The 24,774-nt window shown below is 42.8% G+C and overlaps 1 protein-coding gene across 1 annotated transcript in view; it reads left to right on the forward strand.

The window, feature by feature from the left end:
• The window catches only part of ltbp4 (latent transforming growth factor beta binding protein 4), a gene marked incomplete at its 3' end in the record, with an annotated part of 78,203 nt that overhangs the window by 27,226 nt on the left and 26,203 nt on the right, over positions 1-24,774 (forward strand). Inside the window, exons 6-16 of the mRNA XM_023417552.2 lie at positions 3,690-3,752; positions 5,580-5,702; positions 9,227-9,403; positions 11,393-11,539; positions 14,138-14,533; positions 14,709-14,882; positions 15,183-15,314; positions 15,904-16,029; positions 16,141-16,254; positions 17,747-17,866; positions 18,372-18,485. Of these exons, the coding sequence (XP_023273320.1) occupies positions 3,690-3,752; positions 5,580-5,702; positions 9,227-9,403; positions 11,393-11,539; positions 14,138-14,533; positions 14,709-14,882; positions 15,183-15,314; positions 15,904-16,029; positions 16,141-16,254; positions 17,747-17,866; positions 18,372-18,485 (1,686 nt within the window). The remainder of the gene's footprint in view (positions 1-3,689; positions 3,753-5,579; positions 5,703-9,226; positions 9,404-11,392; positions 11,540-14,137; positions 14,534-14,708; positions 14,883-15,182; positions 15,315-15,903; positions 16,030-16,140; positions 16,255-17,746; positions 17,867-18,371; positions 18,486-24,774) is intronic.

The raw sequence follows: 24,774 nt of genomic DNA on the forward strand, positions 1-24,774 counted from the left end.
TCAAAATGCTCTTCTCCTCCAGGAAGTTCAGGAAGCTAACAAGAAAGCCATGGAGACCTACTTAGGAGACCTGCACACATCTCTGTTCACACAAGGAGGAATTATTAAGGGTTAAATCAGAATGCCTTGCTCCACCACAATTATTCATTGCATGTGATTATGGTTATTCTGCTTCATGCTCTTCCCTTAATGACAGGTTAACTCCACCTCCACTCAGAAAATGGGACCAATTCCCAACTGACCCTAAGTCCTTGGGAATGAAATCAGCTCCTCAACCTCCACTGAGAGATAGAGGTTACACCCACCTGACTTCCCATCTTCCTGAAATTGACACTGAAGAGAGTAGTAGTTTATCTTGTAGAGTCACTGATCATAGTCACTGTCACCTGTGCTCACCCCTCCAACAGGAGGACCAAGACTTTTCAGGACTGTTCAGCCTCCTCACTGCACCTCCACGAGAGTGATGACAGCTGCTCAGCTCCTTCCTTTAGTCCAGCTAGCTTAGTCTCGCCTTCCACAGAAGGGACCTCACAGTGCCCTGGTCTCGAAGTGCTTGAGTTCATAGCAAACGACCTTGAACATTTTGATCCAGACAACTCTCTCTAACTCTCAACACATTGAAAACTACTTTAAGGAGTTAGATCACAACTCAATTGATTTGCTCCATGCAACCCAAAGAGAGAAAACTAAACTTGTGTGGAAGACCAGCTGAAAAGCGGTCCACAAGTCTATGCAATCACTGCCTCCCAGATGACTACAAAGAGCTCCGTCAAGCACTGACAGAGGAATTCTCTTCTGCTGCTGATGAGATAGAATCTGTGGTTGCAGCATCTCCAAGCAAACACTCACGCCGTGAACATCCCAATGATTTTTACAAACGTAAAATGCATATTTTGAGGGTAGGAACACACAGGCTTAGTGGAAAACTCCACTTTCAAGTCATTGTTGCTGCAGAACCGCCATCCCTGTGTACGCACTCACGTTGCACTGATGATGCATCAAGGGAAGCCCACCATGCAGGAAATAAAGAAGATGACAAAAATGGCTTAGGAAACCATGGTCACTTCCAAAGCAAAAAAAACAACTGAGCCTGCCAGCTCAAACACCTTAGCATCACACAGACCTGTCACCTCAAAAGATCGCCCTCAGAACAGCTCGAAGGGGGGTGATATAACGCCATATAGGGACACTGAGCGTAACCGCCATGTCCACCAAGTGCGTAAAGTTAGGCACTCCCACAATAGGAGCAGGAGACGGCCTTACGCAGAAATTCTGGCTCAGACACAGGACCAGTAAACATATGGATCAGACAATGACCACGTCATCTCTGACCATGTTATATCAGACAGTGACAATGCCTCTGAATGTTCTTTTTCCAGTTACTCAGAGCGTTATCGCCCTATGCCACAAGTTAGGGAAACTTAAAGCACTGGAGCTCCAGAGTTCGCTCACCGAGCACTGACAATAAGTAAGTTCAGGGTACCTTACAATCTTGCAGATAGACACACCGGGTTTGTCAGCAAACTAAATCCTGAATCAAATCAGACACTACCGTCAGATTCTGCAGGTAGGTAGGTAACTCCTTAGTTGTACTTTACAGGTGAGATTAGTAACACACATGTCCCGCCATCTGACACAAGTTTAGGACATTGCATATACATGGCACACTCACCCAGACACTCCAAACCTTGTCATTCTAGGTGCCACTATCTATACCTCACCTTAACAAAAATCACTGACTTTCCTGTTCTCACTAACACCATGACACGTTAGTTGTTTTTACTATTCCATCATTATGGTTATTATCTGGATTTTGCTTTGTAATCTGATTGTTCTTGCTTAGCCAAGATAGATAATGTTGACAAATGCCCAGATGTTACCCCTTGAATGAACTGACAAGAGCAGAGCTCAGAGCCAACAGTTGCGTTTCATCCTGTTTCTCTGAGTGATCATGTTATGGTAAATACAGCTGAAATCACACTATAGGGAGTCCAGGCATAGACTAGGTTCTGACCTAGTCTTGTATTGTTCAGTCTTAGTTGAATGTAACTGATAGGTAGTGTATGAAAAATAAGAAGAATTTAGTCCATGCATACTGGTTTGTTGTTGACCAGTACAAACCAGTATGCAGTGACATGTATAAAAGGCACAAGGACCAGTGTTATTTAGTGGATTATAATAATAGTCATGACTTGATTTATACTGCACTTTTCAAAACAAAGTTACAAAGTGCTTTACATGGTTTTCAACAGGTCTTCAACGTAAAGAAGTAGAAATCAGGCATTAAAATCAGAGATTTAAAGTAAGATAAATCCAAATGAAATTGAGTAAAATGCTGCAAATATAACATAAAAACAATAATAAAAATCACTAAAAATAACAGTTGTAATAAAGAAAAAAAACATCTGCCTCCAAATTAAGAACGGCTTTTGTAAAAAGATGAGAAGTTACTGACTCTACAAGTCTCAGATCTTCAGACAGGAAGATCCAGAGCTGTGAAACCCAGTCTCCTTTGGTGTTTAACGGGGTCTTGGGAACAGCCAGTAGAGTCCTGTTTAAGGGTCTCAGCCTGAGCTCAGGAAAATGTAACTGGGAGCTAAACTGTGAAGAGCTTTAAAAGCTGTAATAAAAATCATGATATCAATTCTAAAACTGACTAATAACCAGTGAATAGAGGCCAACACATGGGTGATAAGATCCCATCTTCTAGTGTTTGTTAAAAACCAAGCAGCTGCATTTTGTACCAACTTAAGGTGTGAGGTCGTTTTTCAGATTTAAACACTTGATACCCTGACAGTATAAAAACATGTACAACCTTCTCAAGATCAGGTCGTGTGAGAAAACAACTGATCTTTGAGATTCTCCTCAGGTGATAAAGACACACAAACCCACACAGATATTACACCCAGGTTTCTGGCTGTGGGTTTTACTTTTGTAGACTGGGAGTCAAGATGTTTTGTCTGTCATTAAGCTGGAGAAGGTTTTGGGACTTGAAGCATTTTATTCCAGCCAGACAAGATAGTCAATAATGAAAGTTGGCCTCCGCACTGATCTTTAATAGGAGATACTGTACATTTCTGTGTCATCTGCATAACAGTGCTATTGAACATTGTGTGAATGAAAGATGTGTCCCAGCAGCAGCATACTGTATATATACAGAACAGGAGGGGGCTAAGGATGGAGCCTTGGGGAACACCACAGGTCAGCATGAGGAAGCATCAGTGACATGACCAAAAACATTGTGTTTGCTGAGCAGGATTTGAACCAGTCTGGGACAGTGTCCCTGATGCCGCTTTTCAAGGGGATCCAATAAAACAGAACGATCATCTGAGATCGACAGAATTGAAAATCAAACAGTCTCCTTCTTCAGCTGAAAGTCATAGGTCATTAGAAACTTTTTTAAACCAATTTTAAATAAACAGGCTTCTCTGAAACAGTCATTTGCAGATAGGTCTAGTTATTGAAACCAGTAGGGTCAACAGGTTTTCTTAGAGGGGGGTTCACCCCTGAATGCTTAACACAGCCAGCTGAGTGAGAGCTGTTTATAGTGGATAACACTGTGGGAAATAAATATGTATAAATTCACATTCACACTCACATCCTGATCAGATGTCGTGCAGTTTATTAATCTGTTCTTTCTTTGCCCCCCTCCCTCTGTCTCTGTCTCATATTCCATCATTAATCATTAGCAGTTGAAAGCAACAGTAGCTGTCCTGTTGGTTTTGAGCAAGCCAATGGAACACAGTGTGTCGGTGAGTTTTTCGCACACACACACACACAGACACACACACATATACACTCACACACACACGTACGCACAGTACTTTAGGTTAGAGGTCACAGACAGATGGTGACAATAGCTCAGGTTGAAGAGTCTGTATGTTAATGTGTACCTATTGGTACTTGTATTTTACTTTAATGTTTCTCCTTAATACAATTTATACTTGCACCTCACTACATTTCAGGGAGAAATATTCTACATTTTACAGATTCAGGTGTTTAAGACTGGCGTCACCTCTGAGCTTCTCACATGGTTCCATTAAATCGTTTGAGGCCAAACTTGGTAAAATTACCAAACCAGTGGACTAAACTAAGTGTACATGACGTAGTTAAAGCAGCTACAAAAGCAAAATGACTCAGGATCAATCATATGATGATTTCATTCAGAATCATAACTCACTGACAGCAGACAGTTTAAAGTGGAGCGCATACTTTTACTTTTAATTCTGCAAGTACATTTTGCTGAGAATACTGCAGTACTTTTACTTAAACAGGATTTTGATTACAGGACTTTAATTCCAATAAGGTATTTTTGGTATACTGGTACTACTGAGTACTTCTTCCACCGCTGCTGACAGAACAGATATTTCAAATGTCTACACAGGATGCATTACTAACTGTGGCCCTCTGAAAAACACATGTGATCTACAGTCCGACACTGAAACCTCCTGCTTTCATTATGAGTAGACACTGTTACAACCAGGTCTCTGTGGGTGAGATGCAACATGAAACCAGAGTGAATTGGCAACTGAAGTTATTCATTGCAGAATAATTGCAGAATAATTTTGACAGAACATGATTTGAATATACATGAAAATGTCATGAAAACAAGTTCTCAATTATCTTCCTCTATCAAACCAAAGAAAAGCAGGACTAATAAAATATCAACACAATCTGTGGAGTCTCAGTCATCAGGTTTCAGAGTGTGAGGAGCTGCAACCTGACAAACAGGTTAAAAATTGTTACTGTTCATAGGTGGATTATATATATATTTATATATAATTATTATTTTATTATTATTATTATTTTTTTTCATCCAAATGGTTAGAAGAGTGTTGTGTGGCTGATTTAAACTCTACTGCTAATGATAAACAACAATAGTCAATAATTTCTTTATTAACCTTCTCTTTATTTCAGAGTGTTGGTCATCAGCACGTCATTTACCATCATATTTGTTGTTTTACTGACTGAATACTACATAATCTGTGTCCTGGTTTCTATCAGAGTGCCCACTTTGCTTATTCATGTCTGAAACTAGGATATGGTTGATTCTCCAGAAACCTGATTGTGTATTTAAACAAACTCAGTGTTACAAACTCAACAGAGACCATAGCTGCTTCATGTTTGAGCTCATGTTGTGAGTGTGTGATAGCAGTATGTATGTCCACGTGCATGTGTGTGTGTGTTATTGTGCATGAATGAATGTGTTCTTATCTGTCATACCTTTTAAATTACAAGACACACAGTAATATGACTGAAAAGTGTCAGCGTTTACAACACCCTCAATAACAAATGACAGACCTGACAGAGCTGATCCTCCTCTTCAGCACCAACATCACACTAAGAGGATAAACTGGACACACACATCTATTTTCTTCAAGAAGATTCAATTTCACATCATTTTCAGAAATTAAACTCACTTCAGAATCAACTTGATATTAAGTTTTGTCTTATTACAAATCTCATTAATCTCACTTATTCTGTCCAAATGTTCCTTACACCCACATTTTAAAATAAATGCAGAGTCTCTTACACAGTTGGCTATTGTTCATGCGTTGTGTGTAAATGTGTGTGTGTAGATGTGAATGAGTGCCTTCAGCCAGGGCTGTGTGAGAACGGGATCTGTGTGAACACCAGGGGGAGCTATAGCTGTGTGTGTAGGGCGGGGTTCATCCTTGATGCCTCACATGGAATCTGCATCTGTAAGTAAGACACACGCACACACACACACACACACACACACACACACACACACACACACGTAGATGCTGCCGCCAGCTTGGGAATGAAATCAGGAATAACGCAGACTCCAGACCAGGACTTCCTGAATCCATCTCAGCTCACTGTCTACAATCTGTTGGGAAAAAAAAGAATCCACAAACTGCTGCACAAGGTTTTGATTGAGATCTTCATCGCGCACAAAGCAGAACAAACAAAACATCAGATTGTATACAACCCTGTACTGTCCTGTTGTCCTGCTGCACAATGACTCTTGGACGAATCTGATGCCTCCCCTAGGTGATCAAAAAAACTGATCTGCTGACAAAAGGTACCCAAAATATTAATCTGATGCTGTGTAGCAATATTTTCCCCCCCAATATACCAACTAGTACATTTCCTGTGCAATAGCTCCTCCAACCTGAACAACCACACAGGTTGTTTTTTTTTCAACCCTTTGATACGACCCATAGGTGGGTCTCCTGAAAAAACACCCCTACAATGGCAGGTGTACCAGACCTTGGTTGTCAGGGATACACTAAATGCGTGGACTGTACCAACAGCAGCATACCTACATTTGTCACCATGGCTACTATAATAAGGGTCATGGCTTGGTTAAGTCTAGGAAAAGATCATGGTTTGGGTTAAAATAAGTACTTCCTCAACATTAGACGATCTTTGTTGTCATGGTTACAATATAAAAAGCTAAACTAACGTCATGCTCCTGTGTCATATTCATCCATCCACCACAACTTCGTCCTGACATGGACTTTGTCTTTATTTATAGTATGTCACTGACCCTTTAATACTTAGAAAAGTCAAAGTCAGCAGAAGTCCACTCACCATCCTTCTGAATCCCTGCACGTCAATGGACGTCTTTGTAAGTGGGTTCTTTGTTCTGTTAGAGGTCAGTAGAACTCTTTGTTCTGCTGAACATCAGTGGAAGCTGGTGCTCAGATGGTTTTTATGAAGCCTGACTGGTGATCTGCTTATTCTGACTGGCATTCACTGAAAAGGAGGAGGAGGAGGAAGAGGAGGAGGAGGAGGAGGAGGAGGAGGTGGGTCCGCTGCAGGATGCTGGTCTGCCTGGTAACCAAGGACAACGCTCTAATTAATCAAAGCTCAACGCTGGTTTATTAAGTCTGACTCATGTTTTGTCTGTGTTGCTTCCAAACTGTCTGGACTTGCTGTGGAGGGGTGTGTATTATATGTGTGTGTGTGTGTGTGTGTGTCTGTTTGGTCTCTGGTTGTCAGGTGTGTGTTTGTGTAAGTTTGCTTTTCTCCTAGACTCTACATTTATATATGACTTGTTTGTTTTGTCAGTTACGTTCTTAAGAAAAATTATGTTTGGTGGGATCTTTTTTCCAGGGAGTGAAGGTGGACAGTTTTGTGCTGCACAGAAGAAAAAAAACAGTGTGTATAAATGACAGTTCATAGTTTTATAGAGAGAAACAGTCTGTCACCTAACTCCCAATAAAACTCTCACAAATTTATACGTTCATTTAAACAAACAAGATAGATAATGAGCTACGATAGCTTCCTTACTCACAGCTCAGTCAGTGACATGAGTTTACAAGTCAAAGGTCACTCCATGCGGAATATTTCCATTGGTTGACTTCGGCCCTGAAGCAAATACAGTAGTTGTAGTGAATCTTTTTCAGCATTTTAGAACCTGGTGTGACCAGACCTGTAGTTATTATAGGAAAACTAATTAAACATGTTGTTAGATGTGTTCATTAGACTGTTCCCTCTCTATGTTGTTTCAGATGTAATTTGTACAGCACTTGGTTTCCATGAAACAATACTGTACATTTGATATCAGGTATAAATTGAACAAATTAAAGTAGTATATAAATGGAATTTCTAGGAGACAGTTGCTCCGGCCGTCCTGACTGAACCTGTGGGTCTAACGCTGTCTTGGCTGCTTGGCTAAGTTTGTCGTCACTTATGTTGTTTGTCGTCTCAGTGAACATCTCTGTTTGTCTTTGTTATGTTGGCTTTCATTAAAGAGCACTTGAGTGCCTTATCTTCTAGCCTTGCTGCTGTGATGTACAAGTGTACTGCCGGGTGTGTCAGTACACTATGACATCACTGCTGGGTGTGGTTACAGGAGAAGAGAGAGGACAGAGAAATGCTGCTGTTCAATCTGATGTTAAGTTCCTTACCGTTTTATTTTAGCCACTGCCATCATTATGTCAATGTTTTCATAGATTGGATCAGAGTCAAAATATCCAAGCAACTAATTGCACAACAAACTACATGCCATATTTTAATGTGAGAATGTATGAATGAATGTAAATAAAGTAAAAAAAGCTGAAATTCTAAGCAATAAAACGGATCTCCTCTGTGAAACACAGGCAGGAGTTTTGCTGATATGACATCTTTTGGTGTGTAGTGACCATTAGCTGATGTTGGCTAATTTTGGATAAAATGTAGGTAGAAACTGTTATGTGACTGATATAACAAGTATTCAACTATTCTCCTCCAGTGCTACTATGGGCAGATTATAACAAAGTGTTCCCCTGGGCACGGACATGAAAAAAGCCTCCACCCCTCCTACTGAGTCTCTTTGTGGTTCTTTTGAGTTTCTTTGCAGTGGTTATGTGTCTTTTGTGTATGTGTATGGTCATCTTATGTTTCTTTGTAGTTTCTGTGTGTCTCTTTGTGGTCATCTTGTGTCTCTTTGTGGTTGTCTTGAGTCTTGCTGTCTTGTTGTTTTGAGTCTTTTTGTGGTGGTTTTGTGTCGCTTTGTGTTTTTTTTTGTGTATATGTATGTTCATCTTACATGTCTTTGTACTGTAGATTCTTTCTTTCTCTTTGTGGTTCTTTTGAGTCTCTGTAGTGGTTTTGTGTCTCTTCTTAGTTTCATGTGTATTTTTTTTGAAGGTGAAGACTAGGGTGTCCCTAATATATTTGGTCCCTGGGCTTGTACCCATTCATTAATGGATCCATGACTGCCGCACTATACATTTCAGCATTTTCCATGATCTTGTCATGGTCACTGCCGTTGCAGTTCAGGAAAATTTGCGTAGGCTCGCTAATTTGTATTTTTGTTGTTTGGTTCAAGAAGCTCTACCGTGCTGCCAGGGAGTTCAGAGTCAGAGAGATAAACACATTAAAATATGAACTAACATCAGTCAAATAGTTGAGAGCCTACCATCCTGTGATATCAATACAAGATGCTGCACATACCACCTTTACTCTCTGTTTTAATGAACGGTTTTTGCCTCATGGACGAGATCTCTGTTGATGTTGCTGCATCATTTTTCCTGCAGTCAAACCTCTGGAAATGTCTGAGCTTGCTTGATCTGTGTTGAGTCTCTGTCGAGGCTGCTCTGTTTGGATGTCTCTGTTGATTTCAGCCTGAACAGATCCGAGAACAGCATGAATTGATTCTGCATGCCACGCTCTGCCGATGCCTCAGCCCCAAGTCTGTTTGGATCCCAGACGAGCTCCGGGGTTTCTTCTTATAACACGTTTCCTATCTTCTTCTGTGTGTCCTCCACAGCCCAGAGTGTGATATCAGAGGAGAAGGGTCAGTGTCACCGGGTCCTGGGCTCAGGTCAGGGTCCATCCTCCTGCTCCTTGCCCATCCTCAGGAACATCACCAAACAGATATGCTGCTGCAGCCGAGTCGGCAAAGCTTGGGGACCCGACTGCCAGAGGTGTCCTTACTTTGGTTCAGGTTGGTTAGCTCGCACTTGGTGAGTAGGGAAGCTAACCCATTAACCTACTAGCCGACTGATAATTTAATGCCATGGGCAAGAGACTGCAGACCAGTTCTTATCTGCAGAACATTTCGCACCGCAGCAAAGCAGGACCATGGAAAATATATCAAATCATGAATCAGCTCAACTCAGATCAGATCAGTCCTGGAGCTGGTAGCAGGGGAACTCAGACTACTTCTTTTTTCAAACATCATTTGGCTGAATCAAAAGCTTTTGCCCTTATCACGGGTCAAACCGGAATAACAGTTAAAAACCATTTTATATACATTTTCAAACTATACTGTAGGATAACTGCATCATTCAGTAATTGAGCCTTCATCATGTCACCCGTATTGTTTCCTTTCTTTGCTTCACACTTTAGGCTTTATCACATGGTAAAATCCAAACAAATCAAACCAAAAGAACAAACTATAAATCCTATTCCAGTGTTATTTCTATCATATTGTATCAAAATTATTGAAAGTTCAGCTCTTCATTCAGTCCATCTGATAATAGTGTGTTTAATTTATCCTGTTTTAAAAGCAATAGATCCAGATTGGCAATTTGTTCATTCAATGTTTTCACGCCTCAAAAGTGCCGACTATAAATTGTGTGTTACTGGTCCACCAATTCAGACTGAATAATCTCAGCAGCTATCAGAGAGTAATGAAATATGGTTCAGTTGTTCATGTTCCCCTGATGAAGAACTGTAATAACTTTGATCATCCTCTGACTTTTCATCCAGCACCATCATCAGGTCATTAACTTTTTAATTTGTCCAATATTGTTGTTACTGACTGCTTCCTAAAGATCATACAGACCTGAGGTGTTTCTGTACTTCAAAGGAGCTATTTGTCAATTCTGCTATTTGCATTAGCAGCTATTTACTCACCAGTGTAGAAGAAGTGTGAGTTCAGAATCAAACTTCATTCCTTTACTTACCAACAGCTGTCTCCAGAGGTGTAAACAAACACCAATGTTAACTCTTGTCTCTATCACGTCTTTTCTTCTACTAAAGTTAGCATGCTAACCAGCTAGCCCTGGCCCATCTCATCACGGTCCGATAGCGACTCACTGTAGAGTCCAGTCTGCCCTGAAGACGAAGCTGCTAAGAGGACGTGTTGTAACTTCTTGTATCATAAAGACAACAATCGCTGAAGCTCTTGTCATGTGACAACCACTACCATCTGCTCTCTGCAAGAAACCATTTTCAGCAGCAGCAGAGAAAACTTAGATAGACCCTTCGAGCAGTGGTTACAAAGCAGCAGAAGTTATTTAAAATCCACAAGTAATTTTATTTACAATGCAATAATTCACCAGCACAGCAAAAGTCATGTCAGGCATTCTAACATGAATGAAACTTAACATTGCTTCAGTATTTTCAAATTAAAAGTCCTACAGCCTTCCTTTTATCAGTAGGCTTTTAATGTGAAAAAGCATCAGGAAGTGTTACATTTTGTTGATGGTAACATAATCAGGAGCAGGGCAAAGAAGAAATGATATGTTAACAATGTAACTGAGAGTATGAAAACATTCATTCTGTTAGAGAAGAGGTGAGGTGAGTTAGGGTTAGGGTTAGATGTGTGTGATGTGTTAGAGCTGTGGACTTTATACAGGTACAAGTAATTTCACCTTCAATGTGTGTGTTTTTTTTTTTTTTTTTTTAGCCTCTTATTTGTTCAAGGGCTGTTATCTGAGTACCAGCTTTCAAAGGAGAATTTACAGTATTCTGTAGCTAACTGGAAGAACAGGAATAGTGAGTTTAGTCTTCCTGGTTCTTGTGCTGCAGTGGTTTAACTGAAAACCAGACAAGAGTTAATTATAATCGCCCTCCGTGCTGTAGACGAAATGAGTGAGTTTCTATAAATCCGGACATGAAGGCTCTGGTTCTGTCTCTGTTTCAGGTGATGACTCTTTCTATATTAACTGAGATGCGTTATCACTTCTCCCTCTGTCTCTGCCTGCAGTGGCCTTTAAGGAGATCTGTCCAGCCGGTCCTGGTTATCATTACTCAGCTTCAGCCCTGCAGTTCAACCAGAGAGTAACCCAACAGCTGGGGGGACGAGGAGCCCCACTGGTACCCCACGGCAGCCAGGAGAACCAGGAGAACCAGGGTAGCTACACTGTAAATAATGTTCCTGTAAAATAACAGTAAAGAGCTGGCAGCAGGGACGCCAGCAATATACTGTAATTTTACGGTATTCATACTGTAAATTGACTTTACAGTAGTAGTCTGTAAACCAGAAATACAGTATATTTCTGTATTCAAACTGTTAAATGATTTCAGTCGAATACAGTAAAAAAAAAAAATGCAGCATATTTTTATGATTATTTGGAAATTACAATAATATTCTGTTTAACTTGTTACTTTAACATCTCACAGTTTACTGTAGACAGGCACAGTAGATAAAACAATAACTCAATTTCGCAGTTTCCTAAAATATCAGTCTTAAATGCAATCAATATTAGAACTTCATTATTCTCAGGGCTATAGACAATTGCTTTATATGTCAAGCAGGAAGATAATTTCCGGCTGCTTTTTAGTGCCACCGTATCAGTCTTAACGCTGAAATGTTTAACCTTAACTGAGTTGCAATGTTAAGATTATGAAAGAAAAGCCACAGCTGATGCAAAACGGTTTGACAAATCATATACAGAGTTGGGAGAACTAACGTTAGGATATGTGAAGCGCACAGTGACAGAGAAATAAACAAAATGCATTTACAAAGAGTACAGAAAGTCAATATTTTCACAGCAATTTTCCGTTTTAAACGGAAAAATACAACCATATAAGCCTTGAGTATTCAAGTGTCTCTTTCACCGAACTAGCTTGATTCCGTTAGCTCATTCTAAAACACACTTCATTAAAAGTCGACACAAACAAAATAAAACTCACCAAAACTATCTCTAGGCGATGTTCCAAAAATCCTATGGTTTGGTTGAAATAAATCGTTAACCACCGGGCAAGATATAATGTTGGCCTCTCCTTAACAGGTGCTGCTCCTCGGATGCAGACCAAGATTAAACAACAACAAAAAACAAAGTCCTAATATTGTTTCGGCTAGCCTATTCAAATCTAAGCATCACTGTATAACGAGACAAACTCCTGAGCGTTATATCAAACATTCTTGGCAATATCAATAAGATAGCCCCCACACAGGCAAAGAAAATAAGATTTTAATTCATTTACCGTTTAATTTTGTAGATGCAAGACCGGAATGATGGTGATGAAGTCCGATGATATGCAGCACATGTCCACTAAATTGTCCGTCCTCTTCTGGAAAATATCCCAAAAATACTGTAGTGTCCTGTAATTTAAAACATCAGCATACTGTTTACGGCCTCTGTCTTGTTGCTCCAAGTTAAGAAGCCCACAATGCATTGCTAACTACAGTACTAAACTGTTAAACATGAAAACAGTATTTTAGTGTTGAAAATTGGCTGTAAATTTACAGCAATTGCTTACAGTGTACCGTATACCAGCCTGAAACATACTGTGTGTCGATAACAACACCACCTGTGTGTTTTAACACGTTTTTATTTAAGACTGGGGTTCAGTTTCTGAGGTCCTGTTCTGATCTTTCTCATGTCATGGAATTGTTTTGCTGGTGGCTTTGAAAGGTGACGGTGGTTTATTTGATTAATCGATTACTCTGATCAACGGAAAATTAATCATTATCATTTTTGAAGAAACTGCTTCTTAACTGTGAATATTTTCTGGTTTCCTTTAGTCCCCTGTCATAATAATGTGAATATCTTTCTTATCACTTCACAAAAAACTGTGATGGGCAGTTTATCACATTTTATAAACCAATCTATTAATTAAGAAAATAATCTTTAGATTAATTAATAATAAAGATAATCTTGATGGGTCGCTCCAACACTTTGGTCTGGACTGAAAATATCTTTGAGTTTTAGTCGTTTTTCAAGCAAAAATCCCAAACATATAATTGTTCCAGCATTGAGTCCCCCAAGTTTGCATTGACTTTATATGATAGGCCAGGGCTCCAGAGTGCAACCAGAACCTAAACATCTTCACCAGTGTGCCTGACATTTAATCGGTCTGTGTGTAGTGTTATTTTTTTCCCAGGCGTCCGCACTCTGCCTCTGATTGGCTCTGACCCTGAGAGTCTTCTCTGCCCTGTGCTCCTCCTCAAGGGACATCACAGCCATAAAACACACTGCTAATTCAAAATTAAGAGAATTATTGATTGTTTTTTCATCAACAAAAAAGTTTCAGTGCTTGTTACGCCTGTTGCCAGTGACAGCCAGAGCTGGCCACACTGTTTTCAGGTTGTCCTTCTGTCCCATTCTTGTTGACACATTATCTCAGTAACCACGAGGAAGTGATTTTAGTTACAACTCTCCATTGACCTTAGAGGCCCACCACAGACCTGACATCATCAGTGGAGGTTGCTCCACCACATGTAGATCAGTGGTGGAGGAAGTATTCAGATTCTTAACTTAAGTAAAAGCACTAAGACAGTAATGTAAATATACTCCATTACAAGTAAAAGTCCGATGCAACTAATGTACAAAGCAAGTCTGGAGCCCTGAAAACAGTGACCCAGCCTCTAAAACTCTTGTTTGACTCAGATGAGGGTCGAGGCTTTGCTGGACTGGATTTCTATGAGACTTAGCTGTAAACTGATTACTCAGGACCCCTGCACAAACCATTCATCTATACTTCATCTGCTTCCACCCCCTCTCAGGTCCTGATTCCGGTGCCAGTAGCAGCGGATCCTCCAGGTCTCAGCAGAAACCTTCGACCTCTGGAGCGACAGCTGGTGGAGCAAGTACTTTACTGGACTCTGCTTCGGGTGTTGGCTCCAGCGCTGGATCAACTGGCACTAGCAGTATCCAGACTAGACCCAGTCTACCTCAGCCTCAACCCCGGCCTCCGCCTCAGCCTCCGTCTCAGCCTCAGACCCGCCCGGCCGCTGGCTCTCCCCCCTACAGACCAGTACAGCCTGGCAGCACCGACACCACAGGCACCCACGTCAAACCCCAGACTCCTGGCAGAACTGGGACCCAGCAGAGCTTTCCTGAATCTGCTCCATCATTCACAAAACAACCAAGACCACAGCCTCCGTCCACCGGGAGTCAAGGTAACAGAGGCTCTGAGAGCAGCAGATAACAGCAGGATAGGAGTCACACTACCAGATGAATGAATGAATGAATCAGCTGACCTATTAATCAGCTGACCTATTAATTGAACTATCACTACTTTTTTCCCTACGTTTTTTTGTTATGTTTTTATTGTGTATTTTCTGGTCTCAGCAGGTGCTCGTCCCTCCACTGTGTCCCGACCAGACCATCCACCAGCCAGAGGGGACTCGCTCCCCGCTCCGGCCCAGCCACAGAGCCCCGAGCATGGCTCAAGAACCAGCGCAGAACTCCCTCCTCTGCAGAACAGACCACCTGTCAGCCCGACCAGCAGACCGACCAGAGTCCAGAGTGAGTACCAGCAGACACAAGCACAGCTGGAGCAGAAAGGACAGATGTTTGAAGGTCCTCCTGCTGGATCCATACCACCAGGGTGTCCTCAGTTCTGTTTTCTAAAATTGTTTATACGTTAAAACAACTTCTGCATTAGTGTTTAGTTAGTAAAGCAGTAACACACACACACACACACACACACACACACAGTTACTGCACACTCACAACGTCTCAGCCCACCCCCCAGGTTAACAAACAGACAACTGTACTAATCTGAATAATGTATCATAATTTAATTCCTGTTTTTTTTTGCAACAGCAGTGCGAGGTATGTGCGAGAGCAGACCAGGGGTGTGTGGGCGTGGCCGCTGTGTGGATCAGCCAGGTGGGAAACACACCTGTGTGTGTTATCAGGGATACCAGCCCAACTCTCAGCACACACACTGCCAAGGTGAGACACACACACACACACACACACACACACACACACACACATACACAATAATATTTGGATAGTTTACTGATTTATTTTTTCAGATATTTCACTAATATTTTTCAGCTATATTACTGATATTTCGAGCAGCTACTTCACACATTTTTGTCTGATATTTTACCGATAATTTTCAGATATCTATATATTGATATTGATACATATACAGGTTCTGGTTTCCAGGTAGATAAGGAAATTCTTCCAAACATCTGAAACATTTTTCTATGTTTCTATTTTGAGTTAAATGAACTTAACAAGTATTTTCTTTAAAGTGTTAAAAGTGTCAAAAAATTTACATAAATTCTAATTAACAAATATTTTTTTATTTTATAATTGATTGTAATATAATTTTTTTGGCAACTGTATCATCTATATAGAGCTCATTTGTTCAACACAGTCCTTCAAAGCTGTGTCAGTGTCACACAGAGATAAATAATTGTACATACTGGTGTGTGTTCATGTCTGTTAATAACTCTGAGTGTTTGTGTGTGTGTGTGTGTGTGTGTGTGTGTGTGTGTGTGTGTGTGTGTATGTGTGTGTGTGTGTGTAGATGTGAATGAGTGTGTGCAGTCTCCAGGTGTGTGTTCAGTGGGAGAGTGTGTGAACACCATGGGAAGCTACAGATGTGTGTGTCCGTCCGGATACAGGAGCAGCAGCCAGCAGACCGGTTGTCAAGGTGACGTGGACTTCCTGTTGGTTTGTCATGTGTTCAGACTGTTTGTGCTGCATCACACAGTAACAACAGCAGCTCGCTCTCTCCTTCCCTCTCTCTCTCTCTTGCCCTCAGACATTGACGAGTGTCAGCTGAACCCCTGCAGGAACGGGCGCTGTGAAAACATGCCAGGCAGCTACAGATGTGTCTGTCGCCTTGGTTACAGACTCACCGGCAACACCTGCACAGGTAAGGATTTATTGGTAGCACTAAAGCCTGATGCAGACTAATAGACTTGATTATCTGTCCCAGATGAAAAAGTCTTTCAAGTCAAAACAGAATCTAAAATTACGATAGTCAAAGTAAATAGGTATATATATATATATATATATATATATGTATATATATATATATATATATATATATTAAGTATATTTATTGTCACAATGACCAGTAAACCAAAGATACAATAGGCAGACTGCACAGCACACATTGTGATTTAGAATGAGGATGATTAGAATTAGGATAGTCAAAGTAGCTAGTGGCTGAGAGGCCAAGTGCCAGGTAGTGGTACTGATACCAATGTTAATTAGCCAATGCCAATGCTTTTGAAGTACTTGTACTTTACTTGAGTATTTTTCATTTTGATGTTAACTGATACCTCTAACATTGCCAGCTGGAATTAATTTTCACTTCAAAAACATATGAACAACTTTTAAAATGTGATGTATTGTCACAGATTAAACAATGCGATCATGCACCTTACATGTAAAAATGAAAATGACAGTTAAAAGTTAATGCATCAAAAATAATCAAAAATGACAATCATAATATTATAGCACATTGAAAGGGATCATTCTGTATAAAGACTTTTGCTGCTGCAAGGAGGTTTTGTTAATAAAACCTGGTAGATAAAAGTAGCAGTACCACACTGTAGAAATACAATAATACAATATAATATAATATAATATAATATGATATAGCAATTTGGTCCATCTCATGTAGTATATTAGTACAGTATATCATTGTATTGTGATTATTGATGCATTAATGTGTTGATCACTTTATTGTTGCAGATGATAAAGTGCTGGGCAGCTTCTGAATCCTCCCAAGATCCATACAGTCTTATCTTAACCTAAAATAAGACATTGTAATTGATTTGTTGATGATATTTTGTTTTATTAATCTTAATCTTCAAATAATTAAAGATTTCAAAGAAATTTAGAGCATTAAAAATATCTCTGTATGAAGTGAAGTGGAGTAGAAATATAAAGTAGCAGAAAATAGAAATACTCAAATACAGTACAAATACCTCAAAATTGTACTTAGGTACAGTGTATTAGAGTAAATTACATTAATATACTTCTGTAAAATTTTGAATACAGTACTTTTAAAGTTTGATTGTTTTTATGTGCAAACATTCACTTGGACTGAAGGATGTACTGATTAGATTTTGGTGGTTTATGGTCAAAGGTCAAGGTCAGTGTGACCTCACAAAACACCTTTTAGCCATAACTCAAGACTTCACAGCAATTATGACAAAATTTCACCGAAATGGTTCATAGTTTCTATGACTGGATAAACAGGGATGTGACCTGGAAGTAGTCTGAGTGGAGGTAGAGATAGTATTGGCTGAAATCTGAGTCCTGTAGTGTCCACTCAGTTTAACACAGTGATCCAGCTGACAGTGGCAAAAATGTGTATAAACGTGTGTGTGTGTGTTTGTGTGTGTGTGTTTCAGATGTGGATGAGTGTGAAGACCCTCTGCAGTGTCCAGGTCAGGAGTGTATCAACAGTCCTGGTTCGTATCGCTGCGCGTCCTGTCAGCCTGGATATGGACTACTCAACAGGCTCTGTACAGGTAACACCCACCTGTCATGTGTAAGTGTTTTTTTTCATTATCAATTAATGTACCTCTCATTTTCTTAATTAACTGATCAATCATTCATGGGATGAAACATCAGAAGACAGTATCCCACAGTGACCTGATCAAATATCTTGTTTTGTTCCAGCAACAGCAAAAATATAAAGATAATTAAATTTAAATTTAAATTCCAACATTTCAGACGCTGAAAGCATCACATTTTGCCATTTTGCCAAATTGATTATCAAAATAGTTGCTGATTAATTTAATGTTGATCATGAAATGTCAATCAACTAATCAAATGAGCTGCACAACATGTGTTGTGTTGAATCACTCAATCCTCACGCAGGACAATCAGACACCTCATGAAGTGACAGTGAATCATCAATCACATGACAACAAGCTGTGTCAGACAGCTGTTTCCTGCCTGATGATGATGAATGATTGTGTCCACAGTCACAAGCTGCTTCTCTCATCATTCTGCTGTTGTGACTATCTGCAGACATCGACGAATGCCGCCAGGCTCCCTGCGCCAACGGTCGCTGTGAAAACACAGCCGGAAGCTACCGCTGTGTCTGTCACCATGGTTACAAGCTCCACAACAACAACTGTACAGGTAAAGAGAAAGACCCAAACCTGCCAACCAGATTCTGAACTCACTCTCAGACACTCAAGGTCTATAAGACATCTTCATTTTTTCTTGGTAATCATATTTGTGATGTACATAGAGAAACCTGTTTATTCAGGTTGATGTGCTGTTACTTGTCACGGGGAGTGGCAGGACCCAAATGCAACACAAACTCTCAGTAGAAGAAGTAATGGTCTTTATTGCACTCAAAGCAGGTCAATATACACAGTTCTTGCAGCAGCGCTGATACTTAGCTTGAAAAGCAAGCGCTAAGGTGGGACTTGAACCCAGGTCTCCTGTGTGGCAGGTGAATGAGTTACCACTGGACCAAGGTGGCAGGCAGGCTTGCCGAGGATATAAGCAGGGTCGAGAACCGGTGGACAGGCAGCGATGCAGGTGAATCCAGAGGGAACAACAAAAGGATTGTTGGGGACAGGCAGAGGATCGACGAACCAGCAGGACAGGGAAAACTGAAGTGGTGAAACACCACACAGCAACAAGCAGACGGAGACCAGAAAACTCACAGGCAAAACTCGTGGTCAGGAACGGAAGGCTGTAGTGTTTGCCGGGGCAAAACTCCTCAGAGCTGGACCAGTCCATCTCCTCAGCTGGATGGTTGGAGTGGTCAGAGTTGGTGGAGTTCTCGTTAACCGACAGCCCTTCTGCAGTGGAATCCTCTTCAGGGTGAGCAGGCACGAACCGTCGGACAGTGACCCCTCAATGGTGTAGTCGTGCTGCAGGGCTGGTCTGGGTGGCGACGATGGAAGTTAGTAATAAGATCTGGATCGAGAATGTGGCGAGCAGGAACCCAGGATCTCTCCTCCGGACCGTAGCCCTCCCAGTCAACTAGGTACTGAAGTCCTCTCCCCCGACAACGGGACCGGACCGGACCAAGCGTCGCACAGAGAAGGCTGGACCCCCATCGATGAGGCGAGGAGGAGGAGGAGGCGGGACAGCTGGTGACAAAGGACTCTCGTGGACCGGCTTCACCTTAGACACATGGTAAGTGGGGTGGATGCGCATGGAGCGTGGAAGACTCAGTCTCACCGCCGTCGGACTGATGATCCTCTGGATGGGGAATGGACCGACGAACCTGGGTGCCAGCTTCTTGGATTCTACCCGGAGAGGCAGGTCTCGGGTGGAGAGACACACCTTCTGGCCAACCTGGTAGACTGGGGCTGGAGAACGTCGCCAGTTGGCCGAGGCAGCATAGCGACTAACAGAGCGCTGGAGGGTGGTGCGTGCCTGGGCCCAGGTTCTGCGACAGCGACGGGCGAAGGCTTGGGCTGACGGGCAGGAGACCTCTCTTTCCAAGGCCGGGAAAAGCGGAGGCTGATAGCCATAGACACACTGGAAAGGAGAGAGCCCTGTGGCGGAGCTGGTGAGGGAGTTGTGGGCGTACTCCACCCATAGGAGCTGCTGGGACCAGGAGGATGGGTTCTGGGACACCATGCAACGGAGGGCTGTCTCCATCTCCTGATTCATCCGCTCTGTCTGCCCATTAGACTGGGGGTGGAACCCCGAGGAGAGACTGGCCATGGCCCCCATCTGGCTGCAGAATTCTTTCCAAAAAATGGAGGAGAACTGAGGACCGCGGTCGGACACCACATCAACAGGGAGGCCGTGAAGATGAAAGACATGGAACAGGACCAGTTGAGCAGTCTCCTTGGCCGATGGTAACTTGGACAGTGGCACAAAGTGGGCCATCTTACTGAAGCGGTCAACCACTGTGAGGATGACTGTGTTACCGTCGGAGGGTGGAAGGCCTGTGACAAAGTCCAAGGAGATGTGGGACCAGGGTCGATGTGGGACTGGCAGAGGTTGAAGAAGTCCTGCAGGGGCCTGATGGGAAGTCTTGTGCTGGTTGCAGATGGGGCAAGCCTTGACAAAGTTGCGGGTTGGAACCTGGATGGCAGGTGAGCTTGGAGGCGTGAGCCCATTGCAGAACTTCTGACCTCAGGACTTCCGGGACGTACAGGTAGTTGGGTGGACAGGCACTGGGACCAGGCTGACCCTCGGTGGCGGCCCTCACTCTCTCCTCAATGTCCCAGGTGAGGGTGGCAATGACACAGGGAGGAGGAAGGATGGAAGCACACCCCTCAGCAGATTCTTCTCTCTTCTGTAACTGCCGTGACAGAGCATCAGGCTTGGCGTTGCGGGACCCTGCACGATAGGAGAGAGTAAAGTGGAAGCGGGTGAAGAAAAGGGACCAGCGGGCCTGGCGAGAGTTCAGTCTCTTGGCAGTGCGGATGTATTCAAGGTTTTTGTGGTCAGTCCAAACCAAGAAGGGTTCCTTGGCGCCCTCCAACCAATGCCGCCACTCTTCTAGGGCCATCTTCACTGCCAGCAACTCTCTGTTCCCAATGTCATAATTTTTCTCAGCAGGAGACAGTCGCCGAGAGAAGAAGGCGCAGGGGTGGAGCTTCTGGTCAAAGTCAGACCTTTGGGACAGGACTGCTCCCACCCCCACGTCAGAGGCATCCACCTCCACCACAAACTGGCGATCAGGGTCCGGTATCTGGAGGATGGGCGCTGAGGTAAATCTGGATTTCAGAGTCTGGAATGCCTTGTTGGCAGCAGGGGGCCACTGGAAAGGCACCTTGGAGCTGGTGAGGGCGGTAAGTGGAGCGGCCACTGAACTGTAGTTGCGGATGAAGCGACGATAGAAGTTGGCAAACCCCAAGAAGTGCTGTAGTTGTTTACAGAAATCAGGAACAGGCCAGGAGGTGACTGCGGAAACCTTAGTCGGGTCCATCTGGAGGTTACCTTTAGCCACGATGTACCCCAGGAATGAAACAGAAGAAGCATGGAACTCACACTTCTCAGCCTTAATGAATAGAGAGTTCTCAAGGAGGTGCTGGAGCACAGACTGGACGTGGTGGACATGTTCTTCCCGGGCCTTGGAGAAGATGAGGATGATGGTGAGGCCGAAGGGCATTACAAGGTATTCATAATGCCCCGCCGGAGTGTTGAATGCCGTCTTCCACTCGTCTCCCTCTCTGATGCGGACCAGGTGATAAGCGTTGCGAAGGTCAAGCTTAGTGAAGATGTTGGCCCCCTGAAGCAGTTCGAAAGCAGAAGACATGAGAGGAAGGTTCTTTGGTTGTGAGGAGCTAGTGTAGTTGGGCTCACCCGTATCTCCCCAACTATGGGCGAGCCTTGCCTTTTGCTGGGCAGGTTGACACGAAGTGGCCTTCCTTCCCGCAGTACATACAGAGGTTGGAGCGGCGTCGACGTTCCCATTCCTCAGGGGTGAGGGAGGTGCGGTCCAACTGCATTGGCTCAGACTCTACCATCTGCTGACCTGGTGAGGAAGATGAACTGGTGGAACCCCCTCTGAACTGGGCTGGCGACTGGTGGTGGAAAGCCCCCTGTCGTCTCTCCTCTGCGAGCCTGGATGCGGAGGTCAATCCGGATGGCTAGCTCGATGACACCGTCAAGTGTGGAGGGAACCTCGTGAGAGACCAGCTCATCCTTGATGTACTCAGTCAGGCCGTGGAGAAAGGTGTCAACCAGGGCAGCAGAGTTCCAGCTGCTCAGACTGGATCTGGTGCGGAAGTCGATGGAGTAGTCGGCCACTGTCCTGTCCCCTTGCCGCAAGCCCATCAGTCCCTGTGCGGTTCCTGAGTGGCAGGCGAATGAGTTACCACTGGACCAAGGGGGCAGGCAGGCTTGATGAGGATATAAGCAGGGTCGAGAACCGGTGGACAGGCAGCGATGCAGATGAATCCAGAGGGAACAACAGAAGGATTGTTGGGGACAGGCAGAGGATCGACGAACCAGCAGGACAGGGAAAACTGAAGTGGTGAAACACCACACAGCCACAAGCAGACGGAGACCAGAAAACTCAGGCAAAACTCGTGATCAGGAACGGAAGGCTGTAGTGTTTGCCGGGGCAGAGACGAGAAGAGAAGATCAGAGGCGAGCCGAGTCAGTACCGGGAAGTCAGTCCACAGGTTAGTGCTGGAAGGTCAGGCATGAAGCGCAGATAATCTGGCACTGAGTGAATGAAACAGAGCTGCTTATAAAGTGGCTAGGTAATGGCTAATGAGACTCAGCTCGGAACACCAGGTGTGGCAGATTTGGCTGATGAGGTGTGGCCAGAGGGTGAGTGAGTGGAAATTTCCACCACAGCAGGAGAACAGCAAAGTGGATTGTGACAGTTACTGACCAGATTCACATGAGCTGGTCTGAGCACAGGAAACTTCCACAACAGGTCAGACTGCAGCAGGTAAATGTGTCAATATAACTGATGATTCACAAGAGTAAAAAACAGAATTAAAGTAGAAAGGCAATGCAGTCAAATTCATTACATAAATAAATAAACAAAACAGTGCAGCAGCCAGTCATAATCAGTGTCAACTTACATTGAAGTTAAATGAACACCTCATGCCTGTTCATTTAAATAAGTACATGTTCATTAATAATAATAGCTATTATTGTATTTGTAACCCTTTCGCCACCGGCTCGTGATATGAGGAACGCTTTCAGATATATTTATTATAGCATTCACCTCTTTTTATCTCCAATAATCAATTAAGTGGCGAACGGGACATCTCATTGTATAGTTAACATGTCTAGGGTAAACAATGATCCTCACTCTTTTATAATACTCAATGAGAGGCTGAGGGAATAACCCTGGCTTTGACAACCAAATGAGATTACTGCAAGACGTATGAATTATCTTACTCAGATACTCACTGTATGAATTGACAAATAATAGTACAACACAGTTTCTCAGTCTTTCAGTCTTGTATTAAAGGACACAATAAATCTTCCACATTAGAAAATAATAAACATTGTATGGAAAATAAACAAGGAAAACCCCAAAATAAAATTGACCCGGGATTTTATTTTCTCAGTCTGCTAGTTTAAACAACCTGAGTGCACTCTGTGTTTATTATCTGGTCTTTTTGGCAAGCTTGCATTAGTTCGTTGGCGCGCTTTATGTTGGAGCTCATGAAAAACAGGACGCAGTACTGTTTACCTCCATTAGAAGAGATGAAACAGCTCCTACCACCTCCGCAAAAATCCTCCTCGTCAGGCCTGGCTCAGCCCGCAACAATTAGCAGCAGCCTCCACACTCCCAACAGCAGCAGACAGCAAGCAGATGGTCTCCAGCCTCAGCAAAACGTCCGCGACGACCGCTGCAGCTCTTCCCGACCCGTCTCCTCCTCTCGTCTGTGCAGATGAAGTGATGTCCGACCGCTCTCCCTCGACGGCGGCAACTGTGATGAGCTAACGTGGCTAACTCGACGCTCTCGGTAGCCGGAAAAACACGTTATAAATAAACTGTCCAAACTCTGGTAAAGTCACCTCTGAGCTTTTTCTTCAGTAGCCAGATTTACACAGTCCAACATGAAAACCACAATAACCAAAAAAAACGTCGGCAATGACTCTCCCACAAAAGCAGCTCTTTTCTCTAGCCCATTCGTCCGTCTCTTTTTTTCCCGTAACCCCACGTGAACACCCACAGAGGTCAACCGGAAGACAAAAACATCCAGGTCATTAATTCTCCAATTATGCTTTTCTTTTGATAATGAACTGAACCATTTTTAAAAGTATTACTTATACATTTTAACTGTATGTTTTTTTAAATCACTATTTAAACAGAGTAATATATGGATAATACTTGACAAATCTTTTAGATGCAACTTGACCCAACTGAATAGAAATTATGCACCTGTCAACAATTCACATATTTTAAATGAGAGACAAAATACAAAATAACTGATTAAGATCAGGTTATTACATATTTTTATCGAGAGCAGCAGAACTGACCTTGTGACTTCAGTAACTTCTCTGAACCAGCCTCATCCTGTTGTTTGTGCAGTCCTTCCTCAGTAGATTTACATGTTGGTTAATCTCCATAAAAATCACACAGAGACAAACACCTGCAGAAGAATGTTAGGACAATGAGTCAAAGTGTGTTTTAAATGAAAAGTCTGACATTCTGGGACAAACTCTTTCTTTCTGCGAGTTAGTGTAAGGCAATGGTTACACTTTGGGCCGTGGGCTGACAAATCATTTGCAAAACAGTACAATTTTGGTGAAGAGATGTTATTATGTCACTTCCCATCTGGATTACTGTAACTCTCTCCTCTTCGGCCTCCCTCTTAAATCCCTCCATAAACTTCAATTGGTCCAGAACTCAGCTGCCCGTATCATTAATCGTACCCCCTCCATCCACCACATCACTCCTGCCCTCCAACAGCTCCACTGGCTACCGGTTCAGTTCCGTATTCATTTCAAAGTCCTTCTATTAACATTTAAGGCC

Source organism: Seriola lalandi, unplaced genomic scaffold (genome assembly GCF_002814215.2).
Source record: "Seriola lalandi dorsalis isolate HSWRI2012SDOR001 ecotype SW California unplaced genomic scaffold, Sedor1 jcf7180002054575, whole genome shotgun sequence".
Classification (NCBI taxonomy): Eukaryota; Metazoa; Chordata; class Actinopteri; order Carangiformes; family Carangidae; genus Seriola; species Seriola lalandi.